General features: G+C 50.4%; 1 protein-coding gene across 1 annotated transcript; it reads right to left on the minus strand.

Annotated features, from left to right (window-relative positions):
- Positions 1 to 3,448: 3,448 nt before the first annotated feature.
- Positions 3,449 to 21,463, minus strand: TTLL4 (tubulin tyrosine ligase like 4). Its single transcript, XM_045854798.1, is given in 19 exon segments — positions 3,449 to 5,783; positions 6,324 to 6,409; positions 6,771 to 6,841; positions 6,983 to 7,193; positions 7,825 to 7,927; positions 9,241 to 9,384; positions 10,062 to 10,196; positions 10,493 to 10,591; positions 10,881 to 11,003; positions 12,317 to 12,445; positions 12,679 to 12,761; positions 12,862 to 13,053; positions 13,778 to 13,854; positions 14,197 to 14,307; positions 14,742 to 14,863; positions 18,452 to 18,515; positions 18,879 to 18,988; positions 19,866 to 21,343; positions 21,345 to 21,463. Coding segments are annotated over 19 exon segments (3,525 nt in total). The 5' UTR covers positions 21,369 to 21,463; the 3' UTR covers positions 3,449 to 5,620.

A 21,463-nucleotide genomic window follows, 5' to 3' on the forward strand; every position in this document is an offset into this window, starting at 1 on the left:
CCATTTACAATAAGATTTTTTTTTTTACTTTTGTATGTTTTCTTGCTATTAGTGCTATTTCTTTTCAGCTTAAAAAAGTCCCTTTAACTTTTTTGCAAGGCTGTAGTTTGTTCCTTTTTATTGTTGAGTAGTATTCCAAACCAGTTTATCAGTGGAGAGGCATTTCAGTTGTTCCCATTTTTTTTAAACTATGAGTAAAGCGACAATAAACATTTTCATTTGCAAGGTGGACATTTCATTTGCAAGGGAGTGTGGGTAGGATATCTAGGAGTGGAATCGCTGAGCCATAGGTAAATATAAGAAACTTCTGGTGTTCCACAGTAATTGCAACAGTTTACTCTCAACCACCAATCACATGTGAAAGCCCTAATTGTCACACATCCTCTCCAACACTTGGTCTTGGCTGCCTTCTTAACTGCTCTAGTGGTGATCTTATTGTGGTTTTAATTCACATGTCTCATGAAATGATATTCTTTGTTCTTTTTTAAAAAACAACTGTTTACTTACATACAATAAAACCCATCTTCAGTGTGTAATTTGATGAGTTTGGATAAATGCACAATCAAGACAGGCTATTTCCAGTGCTCCCTTTATCGCCAGTCCCTTCCCTAATCTGTAGTGCCTGGTAGCCACTGGTGTCCTTGTTGTCACTGGTTTGCCTTTTCTAGAATGTTAGTGGGATTATAAAATATGTAATCTTGTTTCTAGCTTCTTTCACTTAGCATAATGGTGGGACTCATCCATGGTGCTGCGTGTATAGGTTTATTCCTTTTTTATACCTAAGTGGTACTGAACAGGTATATCACAATGTTTATTCACTCATTAGGTGTAGGATATTGGGGTTGTGTCCAAGTTTTTACTGTTATGAGTAAACCTTCTGTGAACATTTACATGCAAGAGCAAATTGCTGGGTCATATTTGAGTATGTTTCACTTTATAAGAAACTAAGCTGTTTTCCAATGTACCATTTTGCATTCCCACCAGCAATGCATGTGGTCCACTTACTCCCTATTTTCAATCTCCTTTTTCTGAGCCATTCTATTGTGTAAATGGTGTCTCATCGTTTTTCTTTTCTTCTCATTTTTTTCTTTGCTTTTTTAGTCCCTTTTCCCTCTTCAAAGCCCCGTGTTGAGGGCTGGCTTTCAACAGATCACAATGAGGGAGCAGCTCTGTACACAGCAACCCTGACTCAGAAGCAGGTCCTCTTCCATGGTCTAGCACCAGGCTCTCCAAGAACGTGCACTGTGCAAGGGGAAGTCCCCTTTGCAGCTGGGTGGTTTCTCTGGAGAGGCCCTCTGCACAGGACTCCGGCAACATGCACCTGCATCACCTGGGGAGCACTTGGCCACCTGCCTGCAGGAACAGTGCGATACCAGCAACCCAAAGGTCAGCCACACGGCCCTACCATTCTGCCTTGGTGGATTCTGACTTACAGGTTCAGGCATAATCTCACAGATGGCACCTTCACCCCACTGGCTCCTTAGCCACACATATACCCAAAGTGTCTGAACCTGTCATTATAGTTTTTGCTGCACTACCCTGACAACTAATACTAGGGTTCCAACCTTTCAAAGCTGTCTTGATTAAATCACCATGTTCGAAACCCCATGGACAGAATCAAAGTATATTTTATCATAGTTTTGTAACAGTAACATGCTACTGTAATTATAATGTGCTATTATAATTATTTGGGGAAGAAATGTTTTTGGTGGTGTTACTAATTTTGCTGGTTTTAGGATCTATTTAAAATCTGCACTACATTATCAGGCACTTTTTCTGGGTGCTTTACATACTTTTTTCCTCTATGTAACCCTCCTAACTATCCTATGAAATAGGCTTTGAGCTCCCCATTTTACTAATTGAAACTTAGATTAAATCTTTTCAAAATTGTGCTGGCTTTTGCCATGACAGGCCCTAGCATTCTGTGTGTCTCAGTCTATTATATAACCAAGTCACAAACAGATTGTGAAAACAACTACCCCATCACTACCCATCCTGCATTCTTTCACCCACGCGATTTCTGCCAAGAACACTACAAAGACTGCCTAGCAGCCTTTCTTGCTCCAAAGCTGATGAAAGGCCAAGTCAAATAAGCCTCAACATCCGTGAGGGTGCAGACTCTGAGGGGGGAGGGGCTCTGAGGCCAAGGGTTGTTCAAGGGCTGGATCAGCATCTCAAGTGGCACGAAATGGAGCATTATTAGCCACATAACTGAAAACCATCAATGTTTCTAAGCCTCAAAGCAGTTAGGGCATTCGAACAGTGGACAGCAGAGCTTAGTCCTCAAGGACAAACCCAGAGGAGGCCAGCAGGGGAGGTCTTCTAGCTGCTTTGGGTAACTAATCCAACTGACGTGGGAAGTGGAATGAACTGTGTACCCGAACTATCAGCCTCTTTCACTGGCCCAGTGTTCGACGGCCCCAGGAGGCAATCAGGTGCGTCCTTTGGCTAGGGTGACTAAGCAGCTTGAAACCATGACAATGAACCTGCAATGACAACTGTCCCTTGGCAGAGCTGTTGGGTCGGTGCGTCTGTTCTTTGGCTCCAGGTGGAGTTCAAGGTCTCTTCTGTTTTCTTTACCACGCTCCTCCCTTTTCCAGTCACTGGGCACCCACTGTTTTTTTTTTTTAAATCAAAGCTTCTCTGGGGTAAGACAATAATTTCATTCAATTCACATACTTCTAATGCTTAATATGCCCCCTCACTCCAGGGAGTTTGCATTCTGTGAAATATTTAACCAAAGAAATCAATCCCCAACACAGAGAGAAACAGAATGAGTGATAGTGTTTCCGTGTGCACGGGAGTGAAGGGGGGGTGATGGGCAGGCGTCTGAACCCTGTTCTGGAACTTCTGTGCCTCCAACAGAGCTCCACGGCTGCTTCCCTCGTGGAAGGGGTTTTACACTTCCTGCCTCTTCCTGCCCAAAGCAGGTTTTGGACAGCACATGAAGGACCGAGTAACCATGAAGTAAGTACCCTCTAAGTCCCAAGTGCTTTTACTGTGTTTTACTTAATATTCATAATCCTGCAGTGTAGGTATTATATTCATATTACTTTTAAAAAGGCCAAAAAGTTAAACAGCAGCCGAGGTCACACAGCAGAACTGAGATTTGAACCCAGGTCAGTCATGCTCGTTTCCTGGCACAATGGCCCCTCCTCTCTGCTGTTCACTCGAAGTCACTGGGTTTTTTACCCACACTGAGTCAATCTAAAGTACGCAGCAATAGTGACCACCCGCCTTGCCTGCTACCCCAAACCCTTACTCCAGCACCCCGGAAATACTCCCTACTGCATGCCCCATTCTCCAAACAGGGACTGGGTAAGTTACCAACTTAGGAAAACCACCAACATACTCTGACATTTACCGTACAATAACCCCAAATTTAAACTTTCAAAGAAAACTCATTACTTCTCTAAAATTCCTTATTTAGCTGAGTACCTTATCCTGTGGGTAGGTGTTGCTAGGTAAGTATGCAGAAAGCTCAATAAGCAAGATTTAATTTTCTGTTGAGGGTGAAAGGGAAATAGGATACGTAAGCCCTATTCCTCCTCAGGAAATAGGCATCTATCCCAGCAAAACGCATCTATCAGATACTCAAATGTGATGAAAATTAAAAACAATGTATATATAAACACATCCAACACCAAGGACACTCCATTTCCATCAGTCACTGGATTTCGTCAGTCCTGCCCGCCCCGCCTGCATTCCCATTCTGCTGAAACGCCGGTCCCCTCTCCAGCCGCCCAGATGGAGGTGGCCTGGCTGTGCTGCTGGGATCCTCGGAAGGCAGGCTGAAGAGTGGAAGCTGGTTCCCAAGGGCTACACCAGCTCAGGCAGGCGTCTACACCTAAGCCCTAGGCCAGAGGCCGAGACACAAAACTGCTTAAGCAGGTGGCTCGTTTTCTTAGGAAGGCTGCTTACTGTCCTTGACACAAGGTTCGCTGTGACATTTCTGCACCGACGCAGGACAAGAGGAGTTGGTGTCGACGACTTCTGCTAGGCCTGAACTTGAAGTCCTTACTACTGAGCAGCGGGAGCTGCCCCAGCACTCTGCCACTGAGCCTCCTCCCCAGCTGTCCACGCGGCCTTCACACTGGCCAGCACAGCCACCGACTTGTGTGGCTTTACCTAGACAGGCCTCTTAGAGACTTTGCCACGGCTCCATCCCAGCTCACCACAGAACTCCAGGAGCCATGAACAGGGTGGCCTCCACCCTTCCAGGGCTGAGAGAATGAAGGCAGAGCCCAGGGTGGGACTGTGAGCCTCCGCCTGATGTGCAACAGGGAGAAACGGGATGTCACAGATAGGGGCCAGCTGGCTTCCTGCCGGCCCTGCAGCTAGACAAACGAAGTAAAGGGAGCACGGGGCCGGGCGGGGGGCACGGGCCGGGCAGGGGGCATGCGGCAACCAGGAAGTGCCAAATTAAGGAGCAGTGCAGCTCGAGCGCAAACCACTTTTCTGATCCAAACTCTCCCACCTCGTATCCCCTGGGCTCTACCCTGCCCCAGGGGCGAGAGCAGCAGACCTTCCGGCTCAGATGCTCGTGTCCTTGGGGACCTGTCTGGACAGTCCACTCAGTCAAAGGTACTGAGCAGTCACCGTTGTACTGAGTCTTGGGGGAAGGCAGATTCAGGGAAGGGTACAGGAGGTTAGCCAGCAGCCCGACTGGAAACCTGTCCTACGACGGTAACTGCTCCCGAAACCCATCTGCCTCAGCAGCAGCCTCTGCCGGTCCGCGTGACCTGTGAGCCCGACCCCCAGTCAGAGGCGGCGAAGGGAGTACACAGGACGGGAGCCTTCCTGGGCGCTGTGGGGAAATCGCGGTCCCCTCCACCCTCCCACAGGGCCGTGTCCTTTCACATATGGACACGGGCAACCAACTGGCTTTATCGAGGCTCCTTCACTGGGGCTGTAGGAAATGCACGAAGTTCACAGAGCCTCTTCCCTCCGAAAAGCAGGAGTTGCAGAGGCCGCGCCCACGCCTGAGAAGTCTAGGAGGCTGCCCAGGCAGTGACGTGAAGTCAGAACAGGAAGACCCAGGGCTGCGGGCGGGCGGATCTGTGAAAAGACCGATGGTCTGGAGGTGGGGGGCTCCCAGGACTAGCCTAAAAGGCAACGGTGTCATCTCATCCTGGCGGCTCCCTGTGCGCGGTGGAAGGCTGGAGGTCTCTGAAAGTGGCTCCCCAGGGCAGAGGGTGAGGAAAGGAGCGAGGGCGGACTAGTCAGGAAAGGCGAACCCTCAGGGGAACCTCCTCAGTTACCAAGGACTTCGGACCTGTTTCCCCCCTTCGCTCTAATTCGATCAGCGCGCCGAGGCCTACGACAAACCACACGCGGCTCTCCGAAGGCAGAAACCAAACCCGCTTTATAAGGCTGAGTGGCCACCAAGGGCTTCTCTGCTGAGATACGACATACCAGCCAGTGGACCTTCCTCACCACCTCCCCACCCCCACCCCCCTGCCAGCCCTCCAGACACCCATCCCTGTAATTCATCCATTTCAAAAAATACTCTGAAAGGGGGCGAGGCGGAGGGTGTGGGGGTTCGGGCTGGCCGGCAGGCCAGTTCCCGTGAGGTAGCTAACGCTGGTGCTCCTGGGCGGGGGCTAGGGAGAGGGGCCGGTCACGGGCTCACAGCAGCCAGGAGGGAGTCACCGGTGGACTGGGACATGGGGGAAGCCGAGAACCTCGACGTCTTCCCAGAGTACTTGTTTACAGGTAGCACCTGCGTGGAAAGGCTGGGCTCGTTGCTGGTGTCCTCGCTGTCTTTTGAGGAAGGAGGTTTCCTGGGGAAAGAGGAAAAAGGGCAAGCATGGGTCTTCCTGGGCGTGGGTGTGGCCCCATCTTCAGAGAGCGGTACGATTCCCTCAGAGGAGCTGTGTTTTCTGGAGGAAATGGCGACAATGAAATGCATGCGACCCCAAGTTGTGATCTGCCTTCAGTCTGGACCAGGCATTCATGACACTATGGTGTTACAGACCTCAGTTATATGCAGGTATAAATAACCGTGAAATATATTTTATTTATCTGAAGGCTTGTGAGCATAAATGTAGGTGTGAATGTGCGTGAGGACAGGAGGGCGAAAGGTTCCCGCAGCAGGGAGTGTGGCCGGAAGTGGCCGCTTCTGCAGATGACTCCGTGCTCAGCGAAGCTTCCTGGGCACCCCAAGAACCACCAGGAAGATCTCATAATCCGGGAAGAGAAAGGAACAAGACTCCCCAGACTCACACCATTGATATACTACTGTGCACCAACTGTAATTAAATGTTTTTGAACAGGCTCTGAACTCACACCCAACACCCTCCCCTGGCCCAGGCGGCACTCACCCCAGCACGCCCGTCTCTGGCTTGGGTGAAGCGCTGAGTGTCACGTCCCCCTTTGGGACAGTCACAGGTGAGGTCGGTAAAGACCACTAAGAGCAAAGGGAACGACGAGGCTGAGCTGCCTGGGGTCTTGGCGCTCTCTCCCAGCTCTGCCTCTGAGGGATGGCCATGGGGCTCTCCCCTCCCCCGCCCCGCAGGTCTGGGACCCTCTGGGAGAAAGTCTTGGTTTTCTTCCTATTCAGACAAAAAGTTGAGGCCACAAAGCACTTTCTGACCATTGGGATAAAGTTACCCAGGGAACCCTAGAGCCAACTATCCCTTGGACAAGGAAGGGCCTCAGGGAGAAGTAAGAGCATCTGGACGCCCGCCCAAGCCAGGCCGCGCTCCTTGGGCAGAGCAGGGAGGAGCCTGAGATGGAGCTGACCCCTCCCTCCCGGTGGCATCACTCACCAGTGGCACAGACTCAGAGGTGGTTCCTGTGTGGAACCCTTTGTAGCACCAACTCCGAAGTAGATCTACTCCTAAGACAAGACGAGCAGGGGTGGGACTTAAGGGGGTGGAATCAACTGGCCAATTCTCCTTGCCAGGAAGGCCCACTTCTTCTCTAGGGGATTTAATCTTGCACTAAACATGGCTGCCTGCAGGCAGGGGGGACACATCACCTTTGAGCTTGTTGCCATGGTACTTCTGTTCCCACTGGGTGGTGAGAATGTTGAAATATCGTGGCTGCTCAAAGAAGCGGAGATAGCGAGAAGATATTCGAGAAGGAAAAATTCGTTCAAATTGACCGCGGCGGGAAAACTCATCCTCCATCTGGACCAGAATCCGAACATCATCTGGCGTCAGGACATCCAGCACAGACGAATAAAAGTCCTACAGCCCAAGGAATAGGGATGAAAAGGGCACATAAGCCAGAGGCAGAGAATCAAGAAGCTAGGGGACAGGGAGGACAGCTAGGGTCACAGGGCCCCAGGATTCTCAGGGGACCACCAAGGCAGCCTGATGGGTCAGCTCCGGACCTCATCTGTCCCCAAGTCTGCTGAGCCTAGCGGGGGAAGAAGATACCCTGGGTCAGGGCGAGGGGAGCCACCAGGCACCGAGGTGAAGTGAGCTGTGGGATGGGACTGAGACCAGAATCCAGCAACGCAGATGTGGCAACAGCCTGTGCCTGCCACTCTTCCGCCAGGCTCCCTCACCTGCTCAGAGCCAAGGCTTCCAGGGGCTCTCGGCCCCTCAGGGAAAGAAACCCCAAGGGTTCACGGCTCTGAGGACAAGGGTGGGCTAGCAGAGCATTTTGCCAAGAGTGGTGGTTTTTGAACACGTAACAAAGGCCACCCTCTCTCTCCTAGAATGGCGTGCATGCCAATGTGTCCCTGCACGCCAAGGGCGTTGCGGAGCTGAGTTAGAAAACTCTGCTCTAGGCAGAAGAAAGAATGGTTGCCCTGGGGTTCCAAATGCTTGCACAGGGAAGCTTCTGGCCAGCACTGGGGCGGCGATCTCCTACCTGATCAGGAATTTTCTGGGTCAGGTAATAGGCTTTCTTCAACTTCTGTGCAGTGAGCTGCTCCGGGGCCATCCGACACTTGTCCCTGGGGCAGCTGGGCAGGCTGGGGAGGGGGGCAGAAGGGGGAAAGGGTAAGATCAGCAGCTTCACAAACTGAGGACACGTGCAAAGTGTGTCCATCCCAGAGAGACAGCCTTCTCAAGAAAAGACAAAAAAATATGGACAGATGTTATTTGAGAAGATCAGACTGCAATATACTCCATTCGAGCAGCCTGAGAGCCAAAGCAAGTGCCATGGAAGAACTTAAGGAGTACAAAGTGCCCTCTTTAGGTTATATTTCAACAGTTTAAGAAAAAAAGAAACTCTGGAATGACTGCTGTATACTTCAGTTTAGTTTCATTTAGTGAACACTTACTAACTAGCCAGCTCAACCCTATGGCTATGCGGTCCTGGACAAATCACCTGACCTCCCTGCACCTCGGTTTCCTCATCCACAGCACTGCAGTTACTACCGAGAGAGACACGAACACGGCCTCCAGGGGGATCACGGGATGGCAGGTGTCGAGTGCTGAGCGGCTATAGCAGAGCCAAACATGAGTCTAAGGTACGGTGGGGAAACAAGTTTTGCAACTGGCAACTTCGGAACTGAATTCCAGCTCTACCCTTCGGTAGCCGAATAACCTTAGGTGGGCTACTTAATCCCAGTGGTGTTCAGCTTCCTCTTCTGTAAACTGAGGATGCCAGTGTCAGCCTCATGGGGCTGTCGTGGGGTAAGTTTCAGGTTTTCCTTACACACAGCAGTGCCGGCTAAATATCGGCTCCCTTCCCTCAAGAGTGGTTCCACGTGGTTTGGGGTATGGAGGAGAGAGCCCACTGGGCTGACTTCCTGAGGATGTTGCCTTGAATTAGGCTTTGATGGGTGGGAGGAGTCAAAACAGGGAGGTCTGGCTGCGGGGAATTTCAAGGCGAAGAAATGCCATGAGCCAAGGAGGGGACGCTATAAGGAAACAATGAGAGGTAACAAACATGTGAGAGAGACTGGATTAACGGATCTTTCGGGTCCGTCCAACCTTGAGGTTCTCTGGAGGACCCGGTTTGTCAGGGCATGGGGACCAGAAGAGAGGTGAAGGGAGGGATGCCTGGGAAAACGAGGCTGGGGCCTGGAAAATCCATGAGAGGAGCTGGCTGCTGAGCCCCCAGGCCCCGTAGGTTCCCGAGCGGGTAAGCAGTGCAACCAAACACGCTTTTAGGGGCTCAGGGGTGGCGGAGGTGTGTGGGCAGACTATGCACCTACAGGGGCAGGGCAGGCAGCAAAGGAGACCAAGCAGGTGGGAGCGCCTGGCACCACGCCTCCCCACAGTCACCAAGGGGCTGCTCACACTGCCAGCCGAGCCACAGACAAGCAAGGAGGCTGACCTGGTGGTGGAGCTGCTGGAGCTGCTGGAGCTGCTGGAGCTGGAAGTATCCTCCGTGTTGGGCAGGACAAAGCCTGCCAGGTTCAGAAGGTCACGGATCATCTGGCCTTTGATGCTGATGTCCAACGGAGAGTTGGAGTGGAGGCTTCGAGGAAAGGATGCAAAGAGTGCTAAAAATACACTCCAAGCTGCTTCCAGTCACACGTCCAAGTCAGTGCTAGCCCCACTTCCTCCCTGGCTTCCCTGGGCTCAGCGGGCTCTGACGTGCAAACTCAGGAGCACCACCATGGGGTCTTCTCGCCCCACAAATAGTAAATAACCTCACTCAGGGTGGTTCCTGCCCATGACCTTCATTCACTAGGGGAAAGCAAGTGGGGACAGCAAGTTCAAAACACAATTTAAAAAAGTTTTTTAATGTCTATTGATTTTAGAGAGAGCGGAAGGGAGAGAGAGAGAAAGAGAAACATCGATGTACGAGAAACATCCATTGGTTGCCTCCCATATGTGCCTTAACCTGGGACTGAACCCGCAATCTAGCTATGTGCCCTGACTGGGAAACGCTGGGTGTACACGAAGACATCCAATCAACTGAGCCACACCAGCCGGGGCCAAAAGAACAATTTTAAACCACCTCTCTCCACCCTCAAAAAACCCCGAGATAATGGCACAGAAGGAGTAAATGAGCAAACAAACAGGTGTTGAAGGGAAAACACAAATCCTAATGAAGGAAAGGTCCTCCCAAAGTCAGCAAGACTGAGAGGAAACAGGATCAGGAGGCTGAAGAAAGGGTCCTGCTGTGAGTGCCCTGAGCACGCCACCTACCTCGGGGAAATGTTGACCTCCAGGACCCAGGGCTTAAGGTTCTCATCCAGCATGATGTCGAAACCAAAGAGCTCGTGGCAGCTGTAGGGCCGCCGCACATACATCTTCAGCAGGCTGGTCACGTAGGGTTCAGACCTGGCCATGGGCAGGGGGAAGGCCTTACCCAGAGCTGCCCTGCCAGCCGGGTGGCCCAAAGCTGGGAGAGCAGCAGCAAGCCAGGAAAAAGCAGCTCTTACGAGAGGCCTCTGATCTGGGGCCAGCTGCGAGGGATGGGTTTGAGGAGAAGAGCAGCATTTCATTCTGTCCACTCCCCCCTACTCTCAGAAACTGAACCACAGCATGGGCAGAGGTCTGGAGCACAGCAGTGCGGGACCCACGAGAAAAGAGGGCATTCGGTGGCAGGCCCCACACCAGGTGGCAGTGTGACTCACGAGATGATGGTTTTGACAACAACATCCTTTATCTTCTCCCAGATGGCATCGCTGTTGACTCCCTTCTGGCTCAGGTAGTTCCATAAAGCCTTCAGTGCCCTGCAATGTGGGAGAGGGGGTGGGAGTATTTGGGGTTACAGTCTACGGACTGAGTGATGAAGGGAAAGAAAAAGAAATAAGAGCACAAAAATATTTTCTTCTCTTCTTATGATGTTTTAAATAGAGAGAGATGAGCTCGGATACAAACGGACCAACTTGAATTGCCAAGTGCTTATATCATCTTTCGGTCTTATATTAATCTTCCATTCACCACCTCCCCGAACCTCCCCCAACCCCAGAACCCTGTGCTCCGCTAGGTCTCTGCTTCACGGGGACACTGTCTGGGTACCATTTGTGACCCTGGCAGGCTGTTTCGTCCGCATTAGCCTGGTACTCAGTGTTCTTCTTATTGACGCTGTAGTTGGTCAGGTGCATGAACTTGTTGCTGAGGCTCTTCATGGAAGGCGAGTACCTGCAAGTGAGGAGGAGAAAGGCAGAGGTGAGAAGGTGAGACGGCAGTCAGACAATGGCCCAAACATCTCCCCAGATCCTCAGGAGGGGAAGGCCGAGTGGGCAGATCCTTTTGGACGCACAAGAGCCTCAGAGTATGTCTGTTGGGAAGGTTTCTAGAACACCACAGCTAAACTCCTCTCCTTTATCCACCTCAGTCCCATCTGAAGACCCTCCTTGAGATTCAGTGAAGTAGGGGACCTCCTTATTTCTCATTCCTCATGTGCTATTAGATTTATAAGAAATGCATATATACCAGTCTTTGCCTGCAATTCCTGACAGAGTTCCCAAAACCCTCATAAAATCCTAAGTGTTAAGAGCACTGGGAACACCTTTTGTTCTAATATCTGGCCTTCGGCCCTGGTTCCTGACACAGGGCTCCTAAAGTCCTTGCGGTATGCTGGATAATAAAGTATTTCATTCCTATGCAGAGATCTTGGATGAAGGTTGGTCACCAGAAAGGCCAAGCCATGATCAGAAGCTTGGACTTTTCAGCCTGGCACCCCATTCTCTTGAGAAGGGGGATGGGCTGGAGATGGAGTGCGTGAGCCAGCAAGGCCTTGTGATAAAGCCTTCATAAGCCCCAGGAGTATGGGGTTCGGAGAGTGTCCAGGTAAGTGACACAGGGAGGTGGTGGGAGAACGGTGCGCCCAGAGACAGCGCGAAAGCTCTGCACCCCTTCCCATGTGCCTTGCCCTGTACATCTCTTCCATCTGGATGTTCATCTGTATCCTATTTATATTGTTTTTGTAATAAACCAGCAAGCATAAATCAACTATTTCCCTGAGTTTTGTGAGCCACTCTACCAAGCTAACAGAACCTAGGAGGGGATCGTGGAAACCTCTGGTTTACAGCCGCTGGGTCAGAAGCACACGTGGCAACCTGGACTCATGACTGGCATCTGAAGTGGGCAGTGGGGAGTCTCATGACGCTGAGCCTTTAACCTATGGGATCTGATGCTACATCCAGAAAGATGGTGTCAGAATTGAGCTACACTACAGAACACCCAGCTGGTACTGCAGAGATCAGCTTGGTGTATGGAAAACCCCCCACATGTTTGGGGACCAGAAGTGTTGGGAACAAGGTGTTCTGTGTAAAAGGAGATATAGAGGAGAAAAGGAAGACCGGGCTTTCCCAAATATACCCCACCATCTTCGGTGCTAACAGAAACTACCAAGACAAGTGTTATTTTTTGTGGGGGTCCTCTGGTTTCCCCTCCTCTCAGGAAAGCAAACCCCCACATTGTTAGGGTGACACCTCACCACTGCCACATACTTGCAACTGGCAAAGCGGACGAGCCCATCTGAAAAGAGGTAAATCCGCAGAGGATCGTAGGAGGTGACGTAAACATAGATGCGCAGATCAAACTTGCTGCCACTGATGAGGTAGGGTTTGTGCAGATACCTACGTAGGGAAAGGCTGGCTTCAGGAACGTGACCGACGAGACGGGGCTCAGCGGGTACCCGAGCCATGGCAAAAAGTCAGCCAACAGTCCCTGAGATGAAGACTTAGAGCATCTGGCTGAGGACGGTCTTTGGCTGGGAGGACAAAGGGCGGAAGAACACGGTAAAAAGGGAACCTCCGGGGTGAGGAAATGAGAAAGCAGGGAGTGGGATCTGAGCTGGAGACGGACGCACCTCTGTACCAGAAGGGGCCTCCGCTTAGGGAGCTGACTCCACTTGTGAATGACCTGGATGCCAATGCCTCGAGCGGATGCTGGCTAGAAGTCAAGCGCAAAGGAGGTGAGATTTGCTCACGGCCTATACTCTGTTGTTCTCACTCTCAGACAACGGCCCACTGCCCCACTGTGGCCCACTCACTGGTTTAACAATCCACTTTTGGCGGCTGCTGCTCTCCCAGGCTTTGCGCAGGAGCTTGGCATCCTGGGGCAGGATGAAGGACTGGGGGAAGAAACTGAACTCCTTCTTGCCAAAGCGGCTCTGCATGCGGGACAGGTTCCGCCACAGCCGGTCCTTTCGCCCGATTTGGAATGAACCCGGGAAGTGGTTTAGCTACAGGAGGGACACAGGGTGAGAGGGGCAGGGAGAGGACCCAGGTAAGGCCCCAAGGAAGATGGTGGGACACACTATCCCATTCCAACTCCCTCAGCAACTTCCTCAGTGCCTGTTTCATCTTGTTATCACTGTGCCAGGGGCCTCAAGTATTCAGCTGCTGAACACTCACCAAAAGATGATTAAAAGACAAACAAAACAACAAAATTTAGTGACCTCTAGTTGATAGTTCGTGACACCTAACAGTGCTTAAGGCAGACACGATATCCACCTTAAATGCAAAGAAAAAGCTGTTAGGTCTTTTCCCGTGACAGCCTACAGGACAAAGACAGAAAAGCACCTGGCCTTCAGTGAGGATAAGGGAAAGGGACCCGCGATTTGTTCCAACGTGAGACCAGGGTCCTCTTCACAGATATTCAGCTTGGAGGAAGGGAGGCAAAGCGCAGCAGTTGCTGAAGAAACACAATAAACTAAAAACAGACGTTGCATCTCAAGACACATTAGAGAATAAAGTGTCTCCAAGAGGCCGCGACTGCCCACGTCACTGCAGCCAGACTGCTAAGTGGGTGTGAACTGCTAGGGTCTCACGCTGCCCCCCTCCTGTGCACTGTCCCCTCCGTGAGCCCTCCTGACTTTCTGTGTGTCATCCAGCTCCTCCCCAATACCAATCTCCTCCTGTCTAGAGCAAAGCCCTGAAGAAGAGCGCCCCAGGAAGAGCCCCTACCTTCTGGTGCCCCAGAATGGATCGGAAACTGGGAGACTTCATGTGGTGACCCCAGCAGCCCAGCCAGTCGTCATTTCCTACAGAAGGCACATCAGGGAGTCAGCCCCTGGGACAGGGAGAGGCCCAGAGGCCCCAGAAATACCACTGGGCCTGGGCGTAGCTCCCAGACCCTATTTTCTAAGAGACACCACGGAGCTGTCCCACTGAGGCCCTGGGGTCAGGGGTCGAACAACGGCCCTCTTTCTTGCAATTTTGAGCAATAAGTTCTAGTCCAGAGGGAGTTCAGAGCTGTGTCCTCCTGTGAGGCTGGCAACTTCAGGGCAGGACCCCACCCAGCAGGAGGTAACGAGGGCTCTGTTCCTGCCCGGGGCCCATCTGCTGGGGCTGAGGACAGGCTCCCAGTAAGGCAGGTGACTCACTCTTGCTGGTTTTGAAGTGCGACCGTCCGATGGTCTGCTTGACAATGTTGGGGGTCACTGTGCTCATCTTCCACCGGAGCAGCTTCCTCTGCTCCCAGGGAAGCTTCTCCACTGGGGACAGGGGGTGTGGAGAAGAGCAGAAGAGTCATGGTTAGACGAAGGAAAAGATGGCACTGTTGCTCAACCTTCGCTGGGTAGGAAAGTCACTAAGTACGGCTCCCGATCAGAGTCTCAAAGGAGTAAGTACACTTTGGGGAAGAAAGGGGGATGCACAGGAGCGAGAAACACAGAAAGGAGGGGAGGTTGAAAGGGGTAAGAAACAAGGTGAAAGGGCAAGAATGAAGCACAAGATTACAGGGCTGGGAGGGATCAGCTCAAGGACGAACAAGAAAAAGGTCTCCACATTGGTCCGGTGAACCAGGCAGGGAACCGAGCACCATGACAGCCATCTGGAAGGCCCCTCCCCATCATGCTGCCACCTGCTCCCAACTTCACTAGCATCCTTCCGGGGGCTCTTCTGGGCTTACACACCCGGCCAGGTTTACCTTTCTCATCCCGAGTGCCAAAATAGATGGTAGGAGGCACGTTGGGAAAGAGACTGTAGGTGAGGGCTGGTCGGACAACTTTCTCATCAGAAAGAGGTTTGGTCACAGCCTCCACACAGCCCCTAAGAGAGAAACAGACACGTGGTTCAGAAAGGGAAAACCACAGCCCAGAAGTACTGTCACTATTACACATGATTTCCACGGGGGCACTGTCTTTTAAATTGTACTTGTATAACACAAACACAAGTGCTTGATAATTATTTAGCAAATACTAATCAATGAGGTGCTAGGGCTAACTCACATGCAGCCACACCGTGAAATGTCATCTAAAGACAAGGCTTTCCAATACTTCATTCTGTGACACAGTTCCAAAATTCCCTTTTACAAGCCACAGGCTGGGGCTGAATCCCTGAAAAGTCTGGTTCTGAGGGCAGGTAATGAGTGTGAGTGGGTGCTAGCAGAGGGCGATACAAGTAGATACTTAGTGTAGATACTAGTAATATGCTATACTAAGCCAAAGAGAAATAAATGGGAAGAGAAAAAGACTAACATGGAAAATTGAAAAAGAGAAAAGGCAGAAAAGATCTAAGATGAGGCATACAGATTTTTAAAAAGAAAAAGGGAAAAAAAAGCAACAGAAAGAAAATAGTGATACTTCTAACTCATATTTAGGTGTCTCTGAAGATAAACATGGTTGATTAAGGCTCTTCTCCACTTGGGAAATGATTTGACACCTGATTTTTATGTAACAGTATGTATGGTAAAATAGGTCTAGGAATCTGAGGCAGGGGGCCATGAGGTCCCTACAGTTATTTCAACAATAGCTCGGCCAAGGCTACCTCGAGGGGTCTCAAAACAGTGAACATCTGTACTAACTGTCAGGTTCAAGCTCACAGACCCAGACCATTTCTTCAAACATCACTGAAAATATAGAGAAAAGTATTACTCTCTACAGTGAGCTAACGTGATCCACAAATATTTCTATTTAAGATTTATAGCCCTGACTGGTGTGGCTCAGTGGATTGAGTGCTGGTCTGTGAACCAAAGGGTCGCCGGTTTGATTCCCAGTCAGGGTGCATGCCTGGGCTGTGGGCCAGGTCCCCAGTGGGGGGCACACAGAAGGCAACACACATTTTGATGTTTCTATCCCTCACTTCCTCTTGCCCTTCCCCTCTTTCTAAAAATACATAAATAAAATCTTTTAAAAAAAGATTTATAAACTACTTAGGGTTATAAAAAGCCATTCTACCTTATATTTTGCAGCACAACAGAAATAGACACTATATGTAAAACATTAGCCTTTTAAACCTTAGAGATTTTTAATGAATTTTATTGTGTCGAGTTAAATATTAATTCCCAATTAAATAATTTCAATTAATTCAACTCTTCCTAATTTCCAAAATATTTTGCTTCAAAGGCTTTTAACTTACTATCAGGATTTAAGATCCGAAACCAAGGAGAATGAGTTAATTTAAAAACAAAGACAATTAAAATCAGATAATACTGTTTGCCAACCACTACTGGAAAATAAAAAGCAAAGAAAGGGATGTAAAATGGTATTTCCACTCTGAAAACATTTTGGCAGTTTCTTAAAAAAGTAAACATGCACTCCTGGGGATTTATTTTAGAGAGATGAAGACTTATTTATGTTCATGCGAAAATATGCACATGATGGTTCATTTATAATACCTGGAAACTTGAAACGATCCAAACAGCCTTCAACAGGTGAATGGTCAAACCAGCTGTGGTATGTCCGTACCACAGGATACTGCTCAGCAATGCAAAGGAACGAACTACTGGCACTTGCAACAACCAATGTGCTGAGTAAAAAAAGCCAAGTCTAAGCCCTGGCTGGCATAGCTCAGTGGATGGAGTGCGGGATGGAGCGCAGGCTGCGAACCAAAGTGTCGCAGGTTCGATTCCCAGCCAGGGTACATGCCTGGGTTGCAGGCCATAACCCCCAGCAACCGCACATTGATGTTTCTCTCTCTCTCTCTTTCTCCCTCCCTTCCCTCTCTAAAAATAAATAAATAAAATCTTAAAAATAATAAAATAAAATTAAAAAACAAAACTCGCCAATTATACACACACATACACGTGTATGCATACACATGTGTATGTGTGTGCGTACAGTTTCTTTTACATTTTCAGTAGAAGTTATTTTTAAAAAGAAAAAAAAAAAAAGCTTTAATGTTTAGTATTAGGTTGACCAAAAAGTTCTTTTGGTTTTTTCTGTAAGATGGCTCTAGTGGTGCTTAGCTATCTTTAACTTCATTCGAAACTATTTTGTTAGGTTGTATTTTGACAGCTGTCATATCAGCACATATTAAAACAAATAACCCAAAACATCAAAATTGGTGAATTTTTGTGTCACCATTTTAACACTGAAGATGGAAGAATACATGCAACATGTTCAGCATATTATGCTTTACTATTTCAAGAAAGGAAAAAACGCAACTGAAACACTGCAAAAAAACAAAAGATTTTCTTTTTTTGCAAACGAACACAAAAGATGTGCGCAGTGTATGGAGAAGGTGCTATGACTGATCAAACGTGTCCAAAGTGGTTTCTGAGGGGTCGCGCTGGAGGTTTCTCGCTGGACAACACTCTGCGGTCGGGCAGACCAGCTGAAGGTGACAGCGATCACACCGAGACATCGGGTGAGAACAATCAACCTTCTACCACGTGCAAGACAGCCGACATAACTCAAAATATCCAAATCAGTAAAGTTATTGGGAAAATGAAAAACGTGTCCCTTATTTTATGGAAAAAACCATACGGACTTTTTGGCCAACCCAATGCTTTGGTGGGGGTCTTTTTAATATTTAACAAAACAATACAATTGATGACAGAGCCTCGTACGGAGAGACAGGGTTGGAAGTGGTGAGGGGAACAAGGGAGACGCTGCTGAAGAGTGTTAACTGTCTTCCTGGACAGGCAGTGTGTCTGATCCTTCAGCAAGCTCTAAAAGTCTTCAGCCCAGTGACATGCCCTAGCAGTCCTGCACTCCTTCCTCTCCCCTAACTCCCCGTCTCAACTAGATGCGACATCCTGCAGCTACTTGTTTCACCAAAGAGGGACCTACATTAAAAAGAAGCTTTTTGGTCCCCTAATTAGAGAAAGATCCGTATTACTTGGCTCCACCAAAGGCAGTTAATAAAAAGCTGGATTAAAGCTGGAGAATTTTTAATTCAATCTGTTACTATTAAGGCTAATGCCTGTCTTACTTCCCAATATAAAACTAACCCCGGAAGGTGGCAGAAGAGCATTTCGAAAGGCTCCAGTCCGTCAGTGGTAAGTGTGTCTCAGAACTGCTTGTGACGGTGGACACGTGTATAGTGCAAGGTGGCAACTGTCCTCGTGTGGGTAGCCCAACTAGCAATTTACCTCAAACATTATGTTTCTTCATTAATTATTCATTTTCTAACCACTTCTTGAAATTATTTGCTTTTTACATGAACAATTTCTTGGCGCCTAAAGACTGAATCGTAGCCTAAAAAACATGGTACTGTTCTGAAGTGCAATTGACGAAATATGTTTCTGGTGCCTTCCATTGCTCCTTAGTTGAAAACTAAAGTCCTAAATGTAAAAATTTGGTAAAAATGAGTGAAGGTCAACAGGGCCATTCATAACTGAGGTCATTAACCTCATTATAACCCTAAAAGAGGCAGAAAACGAGCACCTACCAACGATCCACAACCAACACTCACCGAGAGATCACTGCTACCGACTCGCTGGAAGAGACGGAACTGAAGGAGGAGTGCTCTGAGTCTGCTGGCCGTTGGGGGGAAGCAGAGAAGTTGTGAACGGGAGAGGCTGCGACAGGAACTCTCCAGGCCCAGGCGGCTCTTCCCTGGACGTGCTGGCTCCGCCTTCTGGCAGAGCCACAAGCACCACCTGCTGCCCCGCACCGCCTTCCTTGAGCTCGACAGCAGCAGGGAGAAGGTGAGACTGGCGGGACAGGAGGACTAGAGAACAAAGTCCCTCAAAAGCCACTACCCACCACCCTTGGGTGCCCAAGGCAGATGAAGAACGCAGGAGGTAAAGGAGGTCAAAGACATGGTAGCAACTGTTAGCCCCCCTCCCTGGTGGGCGGTGACCAACTCCCAGTTGGACGTGAGAGGGTCCCCCACTCACCCTCCTCCTCTTCATTCTCATCATGGCTACAGCAGTCTTCCAAACTGTCCACCAGCTCTTCCTCTAGGTCTTCAGCCTCAGCGTGGTCTAGCTGGAGGTCAGCAGCTGAGCTATAAGAAAGAATCATGCCCCCAGCCCAACCAATTCCATAACAGAGGTCACAGCTAGATTCTCACTACTTCATCATCCCCGTGTTTGTCCCTTCCCCAGTCACCAGTCTGCTGCCTCCTGCCTCAGTCTCACACTTCACTTCTCTTGGCCTCAGAGCCGACGCCCAGCCACAATGGTTCCCCTTCTGCAGAGAGGCACTGTGTCTTTTATCTCCTTTGAAGTCCCTCAGGGCATGTACATCCAAAACTGTGCATCCAAAACACCATCCACAAGTGCTTCGTAACAGACTTCGAAGTCCCTAGGCTGCTGTCTGGGGACTCAGACCAAGGCAGGCCTCGGTGACCCAAGGTGAGTCAGCGGGGGGGGGCCAGGAGAAGGACCAGGGGCATACATGTATGCCCCGCCTCTGAAACAGCTGTCACACCAGGAACGACTAAGCACCTGATTTGGTTGGAATTAAGTAGAAAAGTCACAGGCCCCACCTTGTGGGGCTGGGAATTTTTATTTCTCCCTGGCTATCATCTAAAGTAGGGGTCAGCAAACTCTTCCTCTGAAGGACCAGACAGTAAATATTTTCAGCTTTGGGGTCGCTCAGTCCGTCACAACCAGTCAGCGCTATCACTGCAACAGGGAGCTGCCGCAGACAGCGGTGGCTCGACAGGTCAGGCTGCATTCCAACGAAGCTCTACGGAAGCAGGCAGTGTGCGGGATGTGGCCCGAAGGCTGTGGTTTGCTGACCTCTGTCCTGAAGTGAAAGCCACAATTCTAGGCAGCTAAAAAGTGAAACCAACCTTCCGAGATACTGGGTCAGTGTCAGCAAATGTTGGTATGTACATTCTATTGATCTAAATGAACAAAACACTTTCTCTAACTTACCCAGTATCCTTAGCAGGTGAGTCCAGCTCCCTGGCTTCTTTAGGCCCCTCCTTCCCAGAGTGGCCCAGATGGATGGCAGAGAGGCGGGTGGCCACGTCAGCTAAGCCAAAGGGCTTGGGGGGACAAGGCAGAACTGGTGTTTTGTCTTCTCCAGGTGGTGGGGAGTCGATCACCGAACCGTGGGCAGGGCTGCGGCCGAGCCCGCTGTTGTGCGAGGCAAGGAGGTGAATGCTGATGCGTTTGGTACAAATGACTGTACTGTCCAACTCCAAGGTGTCCGAGGCTCCAGGGAGGATCCTGTCTGCTCCAGCACCCTCCTGAGGGAGCTGCTGGCCTACCACAGGAGGTTTCCAGCAACTGTTCCTGTTGAGGAGACCCCACCGCAAGCTGGGGTTCACTGAGCCAGATTGTTCAAACTGGTAGCCTGGCCTCACCTTCTCAAAGCCATTTGCAGTGAACTTCCTCACAGCCTCAGTGAACTGAACCTCCTTGCTCAGAACCTGGGGGGCAGAGTCGCCATCCAGGCCGCAGGGATGTGGCTTTATCCTCATGGCTACATTACCCTGGTTGTGCTGGGGGGAGGCAACACTGGTGGTGGTAGTGTCTAAGGAGCCAGGCGCCGGCAGGGGGCTGTGGGCAAGGGCACCATGTAGGACAATGCCATTGCTCTTGGGTACCTTGTTTTCAGTGGGCTGGAGAGCACAGTCTCCAGTGCCCCCTGCATGATGCCAGGAGACAAGCTGGATCTTGGGTGAGGGTACTGGCTTTCGGCCCTCTATGGCCTGTGAGAAAGGCACTTTAGTGCTATTTGGCCGCATGAAGGAGCTGTTATTTAGCACAGGCTTGTAGGAGGAGGAGGAGGCGGGGGAGAGTGGAGATAGCATCTTCCCTGAGATGGCAGAGGCCAGTCTCTTCCCTGAAGGGCTTTCCCCCGCTGCTCCCAGTGAGAGGTATGGGTCTGCGGGGCAGGACGCCATGGGCTGGGCCATGGCGGAGTCGGGGAAAGAAGTGGCTTTATTGGCAGTGAGTCCGACAGGGAGGTGCTTTTGAGGGAGAAGAAAAGGTCTTCTTTCTGATGGGCTTGACTGCAAGCAGAAAGACTCCAGCTGCTGGTACGTTCTGTGCCTACAGCTGGAGTGGCGGTATGGCAGGGTATTGCTGAACAAGTCAGGTACCCAGAGAGCAGACGGGTACCAGGAGTTGCAGTGGTCTGTAAGGGCAGCTGTGGTCCCAGAGCTACATGAAGTGCTGGGGCAAAAGAAATACGCTGGCTGGGGTCGGACACCCAAGAAGCGTGGGCTCACCCCTGCTGAAAGGGTCCCCAAGTGTTTCTTCTCCAGCTTCCAGACTGGCTTAACCTGTCGCTGAGCCTGAGACCAGATCTCGCCCTCAGAGGGTTTGTCAGGTGGCGGGGCAGGCACTGTGCCCGGGGGACCACTCTGCTTGAAGCTGTTTGCCTGGCGGAGACCAATACTGTAGGTGCTCTGTTCCTGCTGAGGCCATGAGGGGCCCACATCACAGCTGCATGACTTCATGGCCCGGCTCAGGTACGGCGCCACACATCTCCAGCAGCAGCGGCTGCATCCTTGAAGTCCGTC

This window comes from Phyllostomus hastatus, unplaced genomic scaffold (assembly GCF_019186645.2).
Source record: "Phyllostomus hastatus isolate PE091 unplaced genomic scaffold, TTU_PhHast_1.1 phas_contig_137, whole genome shotgun sequence".
NCBI classification, from domain to species: Eukaryota; Metazoa; Chordata; class Mammalia; order Chiroptera; family Phyllostomidae; genus Phyllostomus; species Phyllostomus hastatus.